The sequence below is a fragment of the Camelus ferus genome, chromosome 6 (genome assembly GCF_009834535.1).
Source record: "Camelus ferus isolate YT-003-E chromosome 6, BCGSAC_Cfer_1.0, whole genome shotgun sequence".
Lineage (NCBI taxonomy): Eukaryota > Metazoa > Chordata > Mammalia > Artiodactyla > Camelidae > Camelus > Camelus ferus.
The window spans coordinates 64,522,996-64,540,385 of NC_045701.1; the positions used below are offsets into that span (position 1 = coordinate 64,522,996).

The 17,390-nt window shown below is 37.4% G+C and overlaps 1 protein-coding gene across 1 annotated transcript; it reads left to right on the forward strand.

Annotated features, from left to right (window-relative positions):
• Positions 1–161: 161 nt before the first annotated feature.
• Positions 162–17,081, forward strand: EIF2S1 (eukaryotic translation initiation factor 2 subunit alpha). Its single transcript, XM_006186449.3, has 8 exons — positions 162–319; positions 4,170–4,411; positions 8,269–8,348; positions 9,978–10,129; positions 13,362–13,468; positions 14,578–14,675; positions 15,317–15,460; positions 15,815–17,081. Exons 2-8 carry the CDS (start codon positions 4,171–4,173, stop codon positions 15,938–15,940), a joined length of 948 nt encoding a protein of 315 aa, XP_006186511.1. The 5' UTR covers positions 162–319; position 4,170; the 3' UTR covers positions 15,941–17,081.
• Positions 17,082–17,390: the final 309 nt, after the last annotated feature.

The following is a 17,390-nucleotide window of genomic DNA, read 5'->3' on the forward strand; positions in this document are numbered from 1 at the left end:
ACCAGAGTCCTACCTCTTCCCTGCGTCCTGAAGGTTATTTGGCGAAAACTAAAGATAGCGAGAAAACGTACTTTTCCGGTACTCCCAAGGTCCACACTCTTCCTTGTTGTCGGAGGACCTGGACTCTATGGTCAGTGACGAAGAGGGGCGCTCTCCTGTCGGCGCTTGCGTGTTGCGAGGTGGTTCCGCATGCGCGGTGGGGTTGCGCGAAGCGCACGCTGAGGAAGATCGGCGGCTGCTGCGGGTCGTTGGCGTCTGATTTCTCCGATTGACAAGCGCGGCGCGGGACCCCAGTGCGGGATTCACACACATACCTCAGGTAACTAGTCCCTCAGATCGGTTTTTCCAAGGTTTGACTTCGGCTGTGTCCAGTGACATGGGTTGTCGAAAGAGCGTAGGCCCCAGGCTACCACCCCCTCCCTTTCCCATCCCTGCGCGGGAAGTGTCTCGACACGATGGCCACCGCCCGCCGGCTCCGCGTCGGTCTTCCTGGGTTGTACAGGTGTCAGGGTACGAAAGAGTCTCGTGACGGGAAGTGGGATAGGTGACTGTACAGCCTCTTCGGTATGCTTAAAGTGGGGGTGCCTGGAGTGGGGCGGCCTCGGGAGGACGCAGTGACACCCCCGCCCTGGGACGCCGAGCACTTTGCTCTCTCCGGGTCTGAGAATTCCACCCTGTTTTTTTTCCTTCCGCCCCAGCAAATACTACCTCTAGGTGAAATCCAGACCGGGTACTTCAAGGAACCCGTAGGATGGGCCACGCTATTGACAGGAGCTGGGTTTGAAAGGATCCAAGAATAGTTTGTTCGTCTGATTAATTAACTTTTAAAAATTGAAGCTCCTGTCACCTTATCGCTCGAGTTGTGCGTTTCTGTAGAAGAGTCACTCCTTACGTTGAAACTGAAAGATACTGTTGAAGAGGCTATTCTTAGTATCGATTTGCAGTGTTTCGGCACCGATGAGAATAGACGAGTAGAATTACACGCTGTGATCTTACAGTTAAGCTTAACTAAAGCACATGAGATAAGGGAATTTTAGGTGTCTTTTATTACCCCCCCAACTTAGGCTATTTTAATTTTCATTAAATAAGAAACATTGTTTCTTGGAGAAAAAGGTGTAGCAAAGAAGTCTTGGTTTTTCTCCCTGTTGAAGTTGTTATTCAAGGAAAAAATCTTGTTAACTCTGTCAGCAGTTTGAGAATTACTTACATGTTGCTTTACGTCCTATTCTCAGTTCATCTAATGCCAAATAACAGTTACTGATTCTCCAAGGATCTTCAAAAGACGCACAGTAATGTTTGTAGAGATTGTTGTTTCCTATTTCAACTACAGTGAAGTAATTTAAAACCTTTATTCATGTAGCACTTAATTTTTTTTTCCATGTAGCACTTCTATATAAGAAACTAGCATTCAGAGAGCGTAACAGTGTCAGAGGCGGATTAGAATTATCACAGGAATTGTCTCTATCACATCATACTTTATTTTGGAAAGGAATGTGGACTTCCTGTATCCGTTACCAGAATTTGAGCAGGCAGAATTACTGACAATGCAGGGTATTTGAAATTACCTTGGAGCTCAGTTGATTTTTTTAAAAGATGGGTATTCTCTACGGAAGAACAGATGTTGTGTTGTAGTACTCTGGCATGTTGAGGTTCTGTGGGTTAAGAAACTCTGGATTTAATGTCAGACGACCTGAATTTAGCTTCTGTTACACTTATTAAGCTTTTGTCCTTGAGGACATCATTTAATACTTTATTTTAATAGTAGACGCCTCAGAAATAATTGTTAAATTTAATGAATTAAATTACAAAATGGAAATGACACCTCGTGACTTTTAGCATTTTGTATTTGTATAGCACATTACACTTTCCAGATTTTTTCACATGTATTTTATCGCATTTGATACCCTCCACAAAACTGAAGCAGAGACTAAAAACTACGGTTAATGGGAATTCATTTCCCAAGCAGCCACGGCTAGTAAGTAGGAGAGCAAAGTCTGGAACCTGTGTCCAGAGCTATTCCCAAAGCTCACTGTGCTACTTGAGGACTTCTTGAGGGCCATACAGAAGAAGTCATGGTGCTTTGAAAATTATATGAAGGGCTGATAGATATCTAATGTGGGACTCCTGTTTTCCTGTTTTTTTTTTTTTAATTAGTGTCATTACTAGCATAAATAAGGAGATTGGTTCAAAATCTCACTACCAGTATGCAGGTTCTTTGTGAAATAGATTCTTTTTGTGCTTACTAGCTACTTTCTTTTACTGTGAATAGCATACATCAGCAGTATTCTCTTATTTGCACTATATATTGCAGAGAGACTTGTATCTCTCAAAACAGTAGCTTTCATATCTCTCTTCAAGATTCTTTTATAGTATTGCCTATGTTCTTTAACAATCAAGTTAAGTCTTGCTTCCCCAAATTTATCAGCTTTACTATTTGAAGAAACTTGGTAAGTAAAAGTGGTTAACACCTGTTAAATCTCTTAAAACTGTTTCACACATTACCATGACATTTATTTTGATACTCAGTTTGAAAGTTTTTTAGCCCTCAAATGTTAGTACTTTCCATACATATATTTGACAGTTGTCCAGGGAGAGGGGAAAAAAGCTCTGTTTACAAAATGAAACAACTAACTCAGCTGTTTTATAGTGGGTAATTCTGGCCATTGAATGTCTGCTTCCCTTTACTTGCTAAATCCCTGTTTTGTCAAGCTTCAAGAGAAATATGTCTCTGCCATTATTACTAATATGCTGCTTTATTTTTTTGTTAAATAGGGTAAATTAATGCTCAAAGTTTACAATAATCTGTGGTTTTATGCTCCAGCACTGAATGTGAATACTGATAGTGCTTTTGGTTTAAGAAGTTCAAATTCTGGCTCTTATCACTTGTTAGCAAGTAACAGAACAAGATGCCTAATCCATGCTTCATGTTCTTCATCTATAAAATGGGGAATTTAGGGGGAAAGTGGTACCTCTGGGAAATAGGCAGTGACCAGATTATAGGACCTTGTAGGTAATGAGAAAGTGTATAAATCAATGGGTAAGCCACTGGGAAGATACATGCGGGTGCAGTTAGCCGTTCTCAGACTGCCCTGTAACAGAACTCTGCTGCTGTATGAGCTGGATGTGGATGTTCCATCTTTAAGATTAGTAATGGCAGCTGTATTTCCCAATTAGTAAGAAAAAAATAAGTAAATGAATTTTCACAAATTTTTCATTGGACTCTAGGTCTTACTGCTTATCTTCTGAGCTTTGACAGTAAATCAGTTGTTTAAAAAACATGAAAGTCATCAGCTATGATTACGTTGAGAGCTTCCTTTTAAAAATCTGTTTCTACTCATGGTATGATTTTGGGCTTGTGGATCATAAAAGGAGTGGTGCTGAAAGTAGGTTGGGTGGATCAAAGGGAATAGTTTTAAGTAATTTAAGTATTTAATATGTGGAGGTTAAGAGAAACTTGAGCTGTATATTAATGGAGATCTATAAAGCTGTTCTCAAGATTTGTGTATACCTATTCAATGAAAGAGAAAAATATTTGGAGTAATGGGAAAAGTAGGAGCTAGAAATTATGGTAACTGAATTAAATTCAAGTTTGTTTTAATAGGAAAAAATTTAGCGAGGAGGATATATTTTAGTTAAATTTAATACCTTTTGTGATTAATTTTTTTATCTTGACATGTGATACTGTAGTTTTGGCTGTAGTAAACAATGGAGTGTATCATTTGATTATGCTTAGGGTTAGGGTTTGAGTTGTTGAAGAGTCTTCTTATATCGTGGATGGTAGCATATCAAGTCGTAGCTGACTTGGGGAAAGAGTAGCTTTAGTTTTACTGATAGATTTATAATAGTGATGCTTCCTATCATTAGTAATTTCTTAAAGTATTAAAATAGTATTTTAGTCTTTAATCCTTCAGTCTCAGATTACTTTATAGATGGTCACTATTTTTTATGATTCCTCTGAAACTAGAAGGTAGAGAATCACCCAAGCCTTACAAAATGTGGAGCAAAATAAAAATTAAAGTTTGATTCCTACACATTCATCTGTTTTCATTTAAGAAGTTTAAAGAGGTGAGAAGACTAGTAACTTCTTCAAGTGGTGAGATGTGGAAAATTTACTTTTTTTATATTGCCCTTAACTCAACACTTACTTGATTTTTTTGTTTCAATTGCAGAATGCCGGGTCTAAGTTGTAGATTTTATCAGCACAAATTTCCTGAGGTGGAAGATGTAGTGATGGTGAACGTAAGGTCTATTGCTGAAATGGGGGCTTATGTCAGCTTGCTGGAATACAACAACATCGAAGGCATGATTCTTCTGAGTGAGTTGTCCAGAAGGCGTATTCGTTCTATAAACAAACTCATCCGGATTGGCAGGAATGAATGTGTGGTTGTCATTAGAGTGGACAAAGAAAAAGGTAAGTGAAAAAAAGATTTAAAATCATATATATTTTAATAATGTATATTTAATAATTGATATCTGAAATTTTTCAGATTTAAAGTGACTTATTTTAAAATATATTTTTTGTAAATTGCCTACTGCAGTTAAAAATAAAACACCTCCTTTTATACTTAAACTCTTTTACATAGAAAGTTGTTAGAGAAGGATGCCAATTAACCATCTAAGTAAGACCTTTTAAGTTATTAGTGGTTTAATAAATATATCCCAGGACTAGTTTTTGTGGGTCAAGTAACTTTAATTTTATTTCCAGTGGTTATCAGGCTCTTGATAATTGACTCAGTATCAAACTTACCAAACTTGAAGAGACAAGTAAGCAAATCAGAGTACTAGCTCATTCATATTTGTCATGTCTTTTTACTGATTTAGAGCTAAATTAGTAGTCTGATTATTGGATGAACGGTGGAAATAGGACAGAGATAAGTGGATTTTAGGAATATTGTATGTCTTGAAAAAAGCAATATACTGTAAACACACAACCAAAACCCAGATTATATGTCTCTCTGGTAATCAGAATATTTGTGACCTCCGGATCCTGTGGCATCTTTCAGGCAGTGCTGAATAGGGATTCATTTATTTACTCACTGGGTACCCTTTTTTGGGCCCCAAGTAAATCTTCACCTTCATGAACACATTTTTTTCCTAAACATAGTGTACAACATCATTAAGTAGATTCTGTCTTCAACTGGCTTAACGTAGTTAATATAATTGATTTCCGTCATCTCACTATAATTGGTTAGGTGTTTGTTTCAGTCAGGTAGTTACCAACATGCTTAAAAGACCAGTCATCCTGATTGAATTTGTCTTTCTGAATTTCCTCAGCCATAGAGTTAATTGATAATTCTGCAAATGATTAATTTTATACGTAACTTTTTTTCTGATTATTAAAATCTTAGACAATAAACTTCAGAGATAGCTTATATTATCCCTTAGGTGGTGACTGACACTTAGCACATTGCTTAATCTAAATGCTCTGATATGATTTACTTGTAGGTGTCCACTCCCCCTCCATGCCCCTAAGTATCAAACTACATGAAGACTGAAATTATTCTTGTGTAAACTTCGTATCACTGTGTAAGTCTTCATATCACTGCCCTGGTAGGACTTCAAATGATGTCTTATCATAGATTGCTTTCCTGTTATCTAAAATATATACACAAGAAAGAATCAAATACATTTTCAACTGCAGTCAGGAAACATGGATACTTGTATAAGTATAGTAGATACATGTAAAAATTTGTTTTCATTGCAACATTGTACAGTATTAATAAAAAACGAAGCAACAGTCAGCATCGTGGTTAAATAAATCATGACATATCTATACGAGGCAATTTTATACAGAATGGGATCTAAATATTCTGATATGAAAATATCTCCAGAGTAAGATAAGAAAAAGTGCATAAGATCCTATAGAGGGGATTCGTTTCTGATACTAGAAAATTAAGTCCTATTGGACAAGCCATTCAACATAACTGCTTTAAACCCTAAACAAGTATCTGTATGGGTGGTAAAAAGTACCCAAAGACAATGGGAGCAACCAAAAGCGGACCAGAACTGAAGGCAAGTCAACACTTGGAAGAAGAACTACACTGGATAAGTTTTACAGCTTTTTCTCTGAGTGCATGCTATGGATAGCTTCCAAGCAGGACAGCAGATATTCTAGTGGAAACCTACAGTCTTACTGGCTTGATAGCCAGAGACGAGAGTTCTGGACAACCACAGCAGTTAGAAAGTGGTGATGGGGATTAGAGAAAGGAGAGACACAGGGAGTCCTTAATTTATATATAAATTCTGCTGAACTCTTTAGCTGACCTCTGAAACTACTAATACACAGGGTAGACTGCAAGCAAGCCAACAGGGTAAAAATCTAAACAGATTTCACTTGCTTTCTACCTGGGGAAACAGAGCTTTGTGGTTTTGAATTCAGACAAGTTAACTGCCTTCTAAAACAAAAATTCAGTATTCGTGAGAGGAACCTGAAGGAATTCAGAGTCTGTGCCCCATATCTTTCATAATGTCCAGGATACAATTGAAAATTGGTAAGTATTTGAAGAAATAGGAAAATATTAACCCATACAGAAAAGGTAATGAGTGGAAACATTAGGGTTTAATGTTGGAGTTACGCAGAGGAGAATTTTAAAGCAAAAGTTATAACTGCTCAAGGATGTTAGGGAAATATGCTTATAATAAATGAACAAGATGAAATCTCAATAGAGAAATTAGAAAATCTCATAAAGAACTAAAAATAAATTCTATATCTAAAAATAAATTCTATATCTAAAAATTCTGTGGATGGACTAATAGCAGATAAAAGATGACAGAAAGCTCCTTGAAATTTGAAGATAATTTATTTAAAAAGAGCTGATCTGAAGAACTGAGAAAAAAAAAAAGACCAACCTGTCAATGATCAAAAGCTCTATTCCAAAAGAAGAGAAAGAACAGAAAATATATTTGAAGAAGTCATGGCCAGAAGTTTCCCATATTTGCTGAGGGGATAAAATGTTTACAAGTTAGAAAAGTTCAGTAAACCTGAAGCAGGATAAATACTAAGACCACGTCTAGGCACACCAAACTGTTGAAAAACAGAAAACAGAGATAAAGAGAAAATCTTCAAAATAGCCAGAGGAAAATGACATTATTTACAGGGGACAGTAATGCAAATTACTATGGCATTCTTATTGGATGTAATGAAAGTCAGAGCATTGAATGATGTCTTTAAAACACTGAAAGAAAACTCAGACCAAAATTCTGTATCTAAAGAAAGTATTATTATACAATGAAGATCAGATGACGGTATTTTCAGGTAAATAGAAACTAAGAGGATTTATTACCAGATACACCTGCATTACAATAAATAGTAAAGGGAGTTATTCAGGCTGAAGAGACATGATTCCTGAAATGGAGACTATATGGGTAAATGTAAAAGACCATTTTCTTCCTCTTAATTCTTTAAAATACATTTGACTGCTTATCTCATTTTTGTACCCACGGAACTTTAATTTATGGAGGTGACTAGTGACATGCAGAGACTAAAGCCATGGAAAGAAGATTCTTATTACTTAAGTTTCCCAAGAGATGGGGACACAGCCTGCCACACAGAGCCACATGAGGAAGCGCCAGTTTTGATCAGGAGGCAGGAGGAGCAAGAGGAAAGCCTACGCCAGAGCCTTTATTGAGGTTTCCATGGGAAAGACAAGGCAGGTCAGGGAAAAGAGTTTAGGGCTGGCTCATTTGAATGGTCTTGGCAGGCCTTGGTGCATCAAGGCTGTCCTGAGTTGTCTGGTAGCTGGCCCTGTGTTGGTTCAGGGCAGGGGGAATATTGGCTTAATGTGAATCTTCAATGAAATGATTAGGGGTGTGGGCCCTGGGTTGGTTGATAGTTATGTGAAAGGTTGCTCCAGGGGAGCCCTTTGCTATCCCTGAGGATTGGCTAGTGCTAGGAGTAGGGCCACTGAGGCCAGGCAGGCCAGCAATGCCAGAGCTTTAAGAATACAGAAAATATAATAAATACAGTTGACCCATTATGAATGAACGCCAGATAAATACAGAATCTTTTGACTTCAGCTTTCATTTGGGTAATTGAAAATTATTAGTAGTTCCCTCTACCAAGGTAGTAGGGAATATACATTACATGCTTAAAATGCATTTCTGAAAACAAAAATCTCTCATCTTGTACTTCCTATGCAATATTTTGTGAATATAATCTTAGTGGGAAATAAGGGTAGGTATGCCAGCTCTACAGTCTGGTTGTGAAAATCTGTCACTGTGGTTCATTGGCACCTGGACAGGTAATTTTTTCAAAATTTTCTTATATAGGGTATATTGATTTGTCAAAAAGAAGAGTTTCTCCAGAGGAAGCAATCAAATGTGAAGACAAATTCACCAAATCCAAAACTGTAAGTTGATTTTTTAGTCAAATTAGTCCACTATTTGACTATGTTTAATAAATAATCTGCACAGTGTGTTCCTGGCAGAAACAGAACCTATATTTTCTGTAACTATATTTCCAATTCCAGTTCTACGTTACACAGAAAAATAATTTGAAGATTTAATTTCAAGAGAGTGTGACTTCACTGTTTTTATCTCATGGTGTTACTACCTTAAAGCTTGGCTTGATGTGTGATATTCTCAGATCAGTTCTAGACATCAGCGTTTTCTAAGCTATTGTAGGTTAAAATGTGGGTGATTTCAGCTGACTTGGATTATCATAACATGTAGTTTTTGACTTTCAACCCTGTTTTGGGAATAAGGGTCACAGAGACAACCAGCTATTGTATGTTAAGAATGAGCCAAGGGTTTATAAAATGTCTGTGAATCCAAGAAAGCAAGGCAAGGGCCTATTACTTAGTATGGTTCTCCTCCCAACCCACCCTAGTTTGTTAGTTAATTCTTTTTTCCTTTTCTTAATACTTTTGCTGTAATTTCCTTCTTATCCACAGTAAGCACTAGTAAAGCAAAAACAGTCATTTCTTCACTCTTCATCTTTCTGTATTTTTTCTATTCTCTGATCCTATTTAGATTTTCCTTTACTCCCTAAATCCTCAGTTGTTAACAGCAGTTTCTATCATTTGTTTTCTCCATCCTTCTCTTGTGTATTTTGTTCTTTTCTGCCATGTGTGTTTCTGTCCTCAGGATAAAATGCCAAGAAAACAGTGTTTAAATGAAGAGATTTTTAAAATCTTGCTTAACACCAATAAAAGAGAATAAAAATCTAAAAGCCATCAGACCATCACCTCAATCTTTCTCTTTGTTTTACTGATATGTTTACTGTTACTGCAGTGTAGTTTGCACATTTGAAAACACTATCAGTAAAATTCCTTCTTGATAAACTCTTAAGACCTTGGCACTTAGAATATGGTCTCTGAACCAACCAACAGCTTTGGCATCACCTGACTGCTTGTTAGAAATGCAGGATCTCAAGTCCCACCAAGTTTGAGAATTCAGATTTGAGAAGCATTGCTCTAAGAAACTTGCATTTTGTTTTTGTTACCCTAGGATATTGTAAACTGAGTATGTTAGTAGATCTTATTGGGATAACAGAACAAAAGAAATACTAAAATCTCCATCCTGGTCCCATGCTTTCATATGGAATAGCAATAATAATAGCTTTAAATTTGTGTAATGTACAAATTTTATCCGTTTATGTTTTCCTGGTGTGCAGTTGTATACATTTGATGTACATAAGAGCTCTCTACAGCACAAAGGGGAAATACTAGTGTTTCCCTTTTCCGGGTGAGGAAACACATTCAGAGGGGTTTGTCCTAGCATTGACTTGATCTGGGTCTTAGGTTGTAAGTGCTGTTCTATTTCTTCTTGTTATACCAACTTGAGTTAAGTGTTATGGAAAAGCAAACATTTCTCTATGGAGGAAGAATTTGTTGTATGGCAGTCTTTTGTTGTTAAGAATTATTGTAGTCAGAGTAACTAAAGGTTTGTTTTTATGTGCTGTGTACTAAAATGTACAAATGTTTTTTTTAAATTGATCTCTTACATTTGAATTGTTTAGCTCTTCATTTTGTTTCTAGGTTTACAGCATTCTGCGTCATGTTGCTGAGGTGTTAGAATACACCAAGGACGAGCAGCTGGAAAGCCTGTTCCAGAGGACTGCCTGGGTCTTTGATGACAAGTACAAGAGACCCGGATATGGTGCCTATGATGCATTTAAGCATGCAGTCTCGTAAGAACACCTTCTTAGCTCTGCTTCTCCCTTCATACCGCTGCTGGGTCTAGCACATAGGTTGAGAGCCTGACATTTGATAGCACAACATCTATGTGTTAAGTCTTTGCCAAATTGAGATTAAAATATTTCAGCATAAAAGGCTCATGATTCGGGCCAGTCCTGTGCAGTGAGCCTGTATAATCTGGGGTCCCATACTTAAGTAGCCTATGGACCCGTATGGTTTCCTCTCACACTACTGCCTTACACGTTTTCCTCCCCTACTTTTGCTATTGTCCTAGGTGACTTTAGGGCCAACATAGATGCTTTGTTTAAAACTGTAACCTCTTGTTCTTTTTACTTCAATTCTTTAGACCTTCAGCTCACACCACGTTAGCCAGTCTTCCATAAGGCCTCACCCTGGGTCTTACTATCACCAGGATTTCCTCTGCCTCCAAAACTTTATTCACACATTCTGTTCTTTCACCACAGCCTCCTGTCCTTCCAGCTCCCACATAGTTAGCCCTAATCTATGTTGTCTTAGTTCTTACATCAAGCTCTGATTCCAAACCTTTTTTTTTTCTCCCTGTCTTCATCCTTTCTTCTCTTTCTTACTCAGCATGAACACAGCATGGTCCATCATTTCAACAACTTTCTTGCCAGTATCATGAGCTTTTGCCTTGTTTTTCCTTCTGTTACATCCAGCCTTGGATCGATGTTCCTGCCTTCTCTGCACTTGTAGACTGCTGGGTGCTGCTAGGAAAAACCACAGTCTTGCAGGTTGGTGCCATTGCATACTCATGGTCTCCAACCTCAGCTGGGCCTTAATTGCCGTCCCACATTCTCCTTGGTCCTGGTCACTTCTTCCTCCCATTCTTAGATTGGCTGTTCTGGAGCTCCACGCTCTTCCTCAGATACCCACTCTACCCCTCTCCCCTCACTCTAACCTGATGCACTCACTGCCTATTTTATAAAGAAAATAGAAACCACTGTGCAGGATTGCCTCTACTTCCTTCCACTGTCTCCATCCCACCTGACATTACCTCCTGAGCTCCTGTCACACTGGAATTCTTTTCCTTCCTCCTCTCAAACTAACCTTACCACCTGTGCCCAGCTATTCCTCAGGGATTTCTCCATTCGTTATTTCCTCTCTTGGGTCTTCAGCCTTTCTCTTTATTGTTTTGCTCCATCAGCATAAAGATGTGCTCTGATTTCTCTCATTTATACTGAAAAAGAAATTTTTCAGCCTTACCTTTACTTTCTCCTATAGCAAGCACTGTGTCCTCTCCTTTTAACATCCCAGACTTCTTAATTTCTCTGTACCTGCTGTCTCTAATTCTGCACTTCCCACCTCTTCCTAAATGTTAATACTCCACAAGCGGCCTCACCACTTCACTGTTACTTTCCCAGCCCTTGTGCTGCCAGGGGATATTGGTGTCCTCAGCCCGCAGAGTGGCCAAGTTGGACTTAGAACTGTTAGAGCCTCCAGCAAGCCCACTCATCTGGGGCTCCAAATTCCTTCCAGTTTCCCCCTTCCCCCTATGGGACTTTTTTTTTTTTTTCATACTGCATTGTGGGAAAGGTGAGAAGAATAACAGCTAACATTTACATAATTCTCACAACAACCTTGGTGTAAGTGCTGTTACTATCCCTGTCTTACAGATGAGGGTACTGAGGCAGAAGTTAAATTGTCCAAGTACACACAGCTAGCAAATGGTAGAGCCAGGATTCAAACTCAGGCACTCTGTTTCCATTCAGAGTTTATGCTGTTTACCATCAAGCACTGCTTTATGTTTCTGTCCTCCCTGACATCAGTCCTATACTCCTCAGTCAGTACATTTCTTACCTTGGTCTGCTGTCATCATTGGCCCCAGCTTCCCACTCCAGCACCCCCTCCATTACCACTCAGTATTAGCATTCTTAACAAATTAACATTCATCTTAGCAAATTAACATTCACTCATCACCCTTAACGTTCTTTTCTTGCTTCATCAGCCATGTTGCAACTGTCCAGATTTAACTCAGGATAATTCTATACCACATGTGCTTCATTTTTTTTAAATTAAGTACGATTTCTGAGATAGTTGGAAACAATATTTTGTTCCTCCCAACCTATTCCCTTTTTTGTTAAAATCCTACCATTCTTTTAGTCATTATTTTATGTTTTCCATTTGTTCATCCACTCAGCAAACATACCATTGACTAAGACCTTGGTTCCTGTCTTGTAGCACTTAGGAGGGTCAGATGAAATGCCACTTCATCCATGAAGCCCTTATTGTCCTCACCAACTGGAAATAAACCTTTGTCTCCTCACCCCAGGGATACACGTTAAAAACAATATTTTTTTTTTAATTTTTTTCCATGTTTTTGTTCTTTTCAAGCTCTTTGAAGGAGGGACTGCTAATTATATAGAAATACTTAATTATAGTGGGATGTTAGATGTATAGGCATACTTCGTTTTATTGTGCTTTGCAGATACTGTATTTTTTACAAATTGAAGGTTTGTGGCACCCCTGCATCAAGCAAGTGTATTGGTGCCAATTTTCCTACAGCATTTGCTCACTTCATTTCACTGTGTCACACTTGGGTAATTCTCGCAATATTTCAGACTTTTTCATTTTATTATTTTATGGTGATCTGTAATCAGTGACTTCTGGTGTTACTGTTGAAAAAAGATTACCACTGGCTGAAGACTCAGATGACGGTTAGACTTTTTTAGTAATAAAATATTTTTTAATTAAGGTATATACACTGCTTATTTAGACATAATGCTATTGCACACTTAATAGACTACAGTTTGGCAAAACATAACTTTTCTATGCACTGGGAGACCAAGCACGTGACTCGCTTTGCTGTGGTGGATGCTTTATTGTGATGGTCTGGAATTGAACTCGAAATAACTTTGAGCTATGCCTATTTTAGGAGACGTTTTAAATTGCTTGCTTTAGCCAAATCTCTAAAATTTTTCTTTTAATAATCAGTTGGGTGTTTTCTGTTTGTCAGACTGGCCTAAGTGCTTTACTTGCATTATCTCGTTTAATACTACAGTCCAGTGACATACAATTTTATCATTTTACAAATTTGAGAAATAAGATCTGGAAAGGCCCCAAAACACAGTTATTTAAGTGTGAAGCTAAGATTCTGACACTAAAGCCTGTGCTCTTAAACATTATTCTGTGGTGTTGTGTTTGGTATCATAATTATCAGTAAAGTAACGTTTACCTTTTGGGGTGTGTGTTTTGTTTTTTTATCAGAGACCCATCTATTTTGGATAGTTTAGATTTGAATGAAGATGAACGGGAAGTACTCATTAACAATATTAATAGGCGTTTGACCCCACAGGCTGTCAAAATTCGAGCAGGTAAGTGATTTTTTAAATAATGTTTAAAATATTTTGCAGTAACAAAAAAGCTGTTAAAAAATGAGCCTCACCAAAGAACATGTTGCTACATGAATATCTAACTTTTTCTAAATGTTTCCTTTTCATAACAAGAAAAATAAATTATTTTTGCTTCTACTGAATCATCATAACATGCATAAAAATTGGCACAAGTAAATGAATTTATGTTTTTGTAAGGATGGGGTCCTACTATGCAAAATCTTCAACTAGTTTTTCCACTTGGTGTTTCATGGCTGCCCTTCCCTATGGAAAATGGGGATGTTTCTCATTTTGAATGGCTAGGTAATATCCATAGAATGGTAAATCTTGACATCAACCAGTCTCCTCTTGATGAGTGTTTAGGTTGTGCCAGTCTTTCTACTACAGTTGACCCTTGAACACCACAGAAGGGTTAGGGTTACCCACCCTCGCACAGTCAGAAATCCATGTGTAACTTAGTCAGCCCTCTGTATCCGTGGTTCCGCATCCAAGGGTTCAAATTCCGTGGTTCGTGGTGTTGCAGTGTTTACTGAAAAAAATTCATGTGTAAGCAGACCATGAAGTTCAGGCCTGTGGTGTTCAAGGGTCAGCTGTATTCAAAAAAACACTGCAAGTTAACACCCTTATAAATATACATTTACCATTTATACAAGTGTTCTGTAAGGCAAATTCTTAAAATTGCTGGGTCAAGGGTATGCAATTTTTAAACTGCTCTAAACAATTTGTGGTTATTATTTCATTTAGTCTTCATCACACCCCTCTTTATTTCCATTTAACAAATAAGAAACTGAAGCAGAGAGGGGTTGGAATCATGATTTTAACCCAGACATAACCAGAATTCGTTAAGTTTCTCTGTCTTTTATACATTCATCATTCAGGGGCTTGATGTGGATGAGAAGATATAATTTCACTGTGTATTCAGATATTTTAATTACAAAGCTAATAACTGGGATTGATTTCTAATTGAAAGGATGATGAAAGCCTTCATAAGTATTTGAATACTAGTGTATATGCCACATCTCTGATTTCTTTTAAACCTTTAAATGTTTTTGCATTTTTTGGTATAAGTTTTTGAATTTCTGTAATTTTAGATATTGAAGTGGCTTGTTATGGTTATGAAGGCATTGATGCCGTAAAAGAAGCCCTAAGAGCAGGTTTGAATTGTTCAACAGAAACCATGCCCATCAAGGTGAGTAGTCAGTTTTCTCCCTCCCTGCTGAAATAATCCACCTAAACCAAACCAAATCAGAATTTTTTTAATGATCATGTTTTATAACAAGTGTTATGAAAAGTGGTTCTTGATGATATTTCTAGGGGATGTTTACAATTCAGTGCAGGCTTTTTGTTATCTACTGCTCCTGTCACAATGGATGCAGATTCCTGTTGGTCCTTAGTGCCAGGGGACAGCTATGCTAAACCTCCCTTACAGTGCCCATAATGCCCATAGAATCAACTGGATGATTGTTACTCAGAATCTCTTAGAATTTCTTCTGTCAGTTTAGTTTAGAACCAAATAAGAATTTCTGTTTGGTAGAGACAAATTATCCATTATGCTGATGGTGGCTAGTTAGTCTAGCTGCCAGAGACCCCGGAGTCATAATTATTCATATTCAGTATTGCAGTGGACTGTTTATACTACTAAATTAGATCACAGCATCAGTGAGCTTTTGCTACATTAACAAACCACCCCACATTGCTGACCGACTGAATTGGGAGTTAAGTTTTGGGGTGATTTATAGTTAAGGCAGCAGATTAGCAAAACAGTTCTCAAATACCCTACTTGTTGTGTGTTCTACAGGTACATTCATAATTGAACTTTTGTCTTCTTAGATTAATCTAATAGCTCCTCCTCGGTATGTAATGACCACAACCACCCTGGAGAGAACAGAAGGCCTCTCTGTCCTTAATCAAGCTATGGCTGTTATAAAAGAAAAGATTGAGGAAAAGAGGGGTGTCTTCAATGTTCAAATGGAGGTGAGATCAATATTGGAGTCTTTTGCTTTGTTCTTAAAGGTTTGAAGAAATTCAAATCATCTAAATGACTTGCATTCTAAAATATCTAATCGCTGTCTTTTAAAACATGAGATACATTTAGGATCACAACTCTGCTAAATTTTAATACATTTCTTTTTCCTGTGTTGTTTTGTCCTCATAAATTTCCTCCATTATTTATCTACTGGAATTTATTAGTGATGTTTCAGCAATCAGAAGTAAAGACATACAGCAGAGCTGTTTAAGAGTTAAAATACCAGGCAGTTAGTAATATTGAAATTTAATTTATGTACTGTTTAACTACTTCACTTTGAAATTCTGCCTCTGCTTCCACAGCCCAAAGTGGTCACAGATACAGATGAGACGGAACTTGCAAGGCAGCTGGAGAGGCTTGAGAGAGAAAATGCCGAAGTAGATGGAGATGATGATGCGGAAGAAATGGAAGCCAAAGCCGAAGATTAACTTTGTGGGAGACGGAGTCCACTTTAAGGATCACAAAGCAGCCTTCCTGGCTGTTAACCCTAGACTTGAAAGTTTTCCAGTATTGAAAACTTCAAAGCTGAATATTTTTTATTTCTAAGTATTTAAATGTTCCAGCAGACCAAAACGTGAAATGCCCTCCTAAATGTCAGCTGTTTTCACACAGTAGCTCCAACACACTGAGCATTTTTTAAGGGAGTGGCCTGATTTCACTAGAGACAAACGTTTAAGAACTGTCATAAAATTGGGCTTGTGATTTCTATTTCTGATGTCTCCAGATTGGCTCCCATCTTTGTAGTTCAGTGCCTCCATGAGATTTACCAGGGGCATCCAAAGCAAATAGTCCCAACCTTTCTATATAAAATGTATCAAGCAAACATGAAATAAATTTCTGGGATATTTAACCATAGGCTTCTTCCTTATTGTCACCAGTTAAAGCAATTATGATTACTAAGACCCTAATTCTATTACCTTTGTTTTAGTCAAGATGTAGTAATATAAGGATAGGTGACCAGAGGATCAATATAGCAGATCCTTTCAAAAGGAGGGTTTAGCTAACATAATTTTAATTAGTGAAATTTGACTCCTAGAGGAAAAAAAGCCTTAAGATGCAATTAAAAGAGTTATGTTGGTTGTTTGCCTTTTACCTGTTCGAGACTAATGATAACGTGTGGTATGAGGGAGAATTTATCACACTGGTCCTTGCTAGTGTTTTAAGCTGCTTGCCTTGAGTTTATAAGTCAGGGTGGTAAAGTGTGGGGGTTTGGGGGTTTTTTTAAGAAAAAGATGCTGCTGCTTTAGTTATTTTGAATATCACTGTCTAACTTTTGATTTTTTTTTTTTTTGCCATTGAAATATTTGCTAGGTGCCACCTACAGCTTCATTTCTCTTTATAGCAGAATAGGAATCTGAACAGTTACAATGATTTTTCTGTTTCCATCACTTTGATCTTTCAGAGCTAATTATTTTAAAGATACATAAATTTAAAGGTAAATAAATAATAAATATAAAGGTAAATAAATTTCATAGATAACACATGGTTTGCAGTTACAGCTACAGTACCCAGGGTGTTGAAAGTCTTAGTCTCCTTCATAGATTTAATCTTTTTAGGATACTTGAGGTACTAGATAAATTAATTTTACTAACTATTCCCAAGGATAGCTATTTAAAAATACTTAGAAGATGAAACCTAGACTTAACTCAGTGTTAAAGGGACTGGAAATAACAGTGTGTTGATGAGACAGTTTGAGCCATTTGTGAAGGTGTGACCCTTCATTTAATTTAGCAGCCTCTATTAGCTCTTTAAATCCAAAAGGCTAACTTCATATGGCCATTTCCACAAGGGAGCCAGGATTGCTAGCATGCATGCCATACCTGGAATGTTTAGAGGAGAACCTGGATGTACTTAAATTGGCACAAATAATTTTCATTC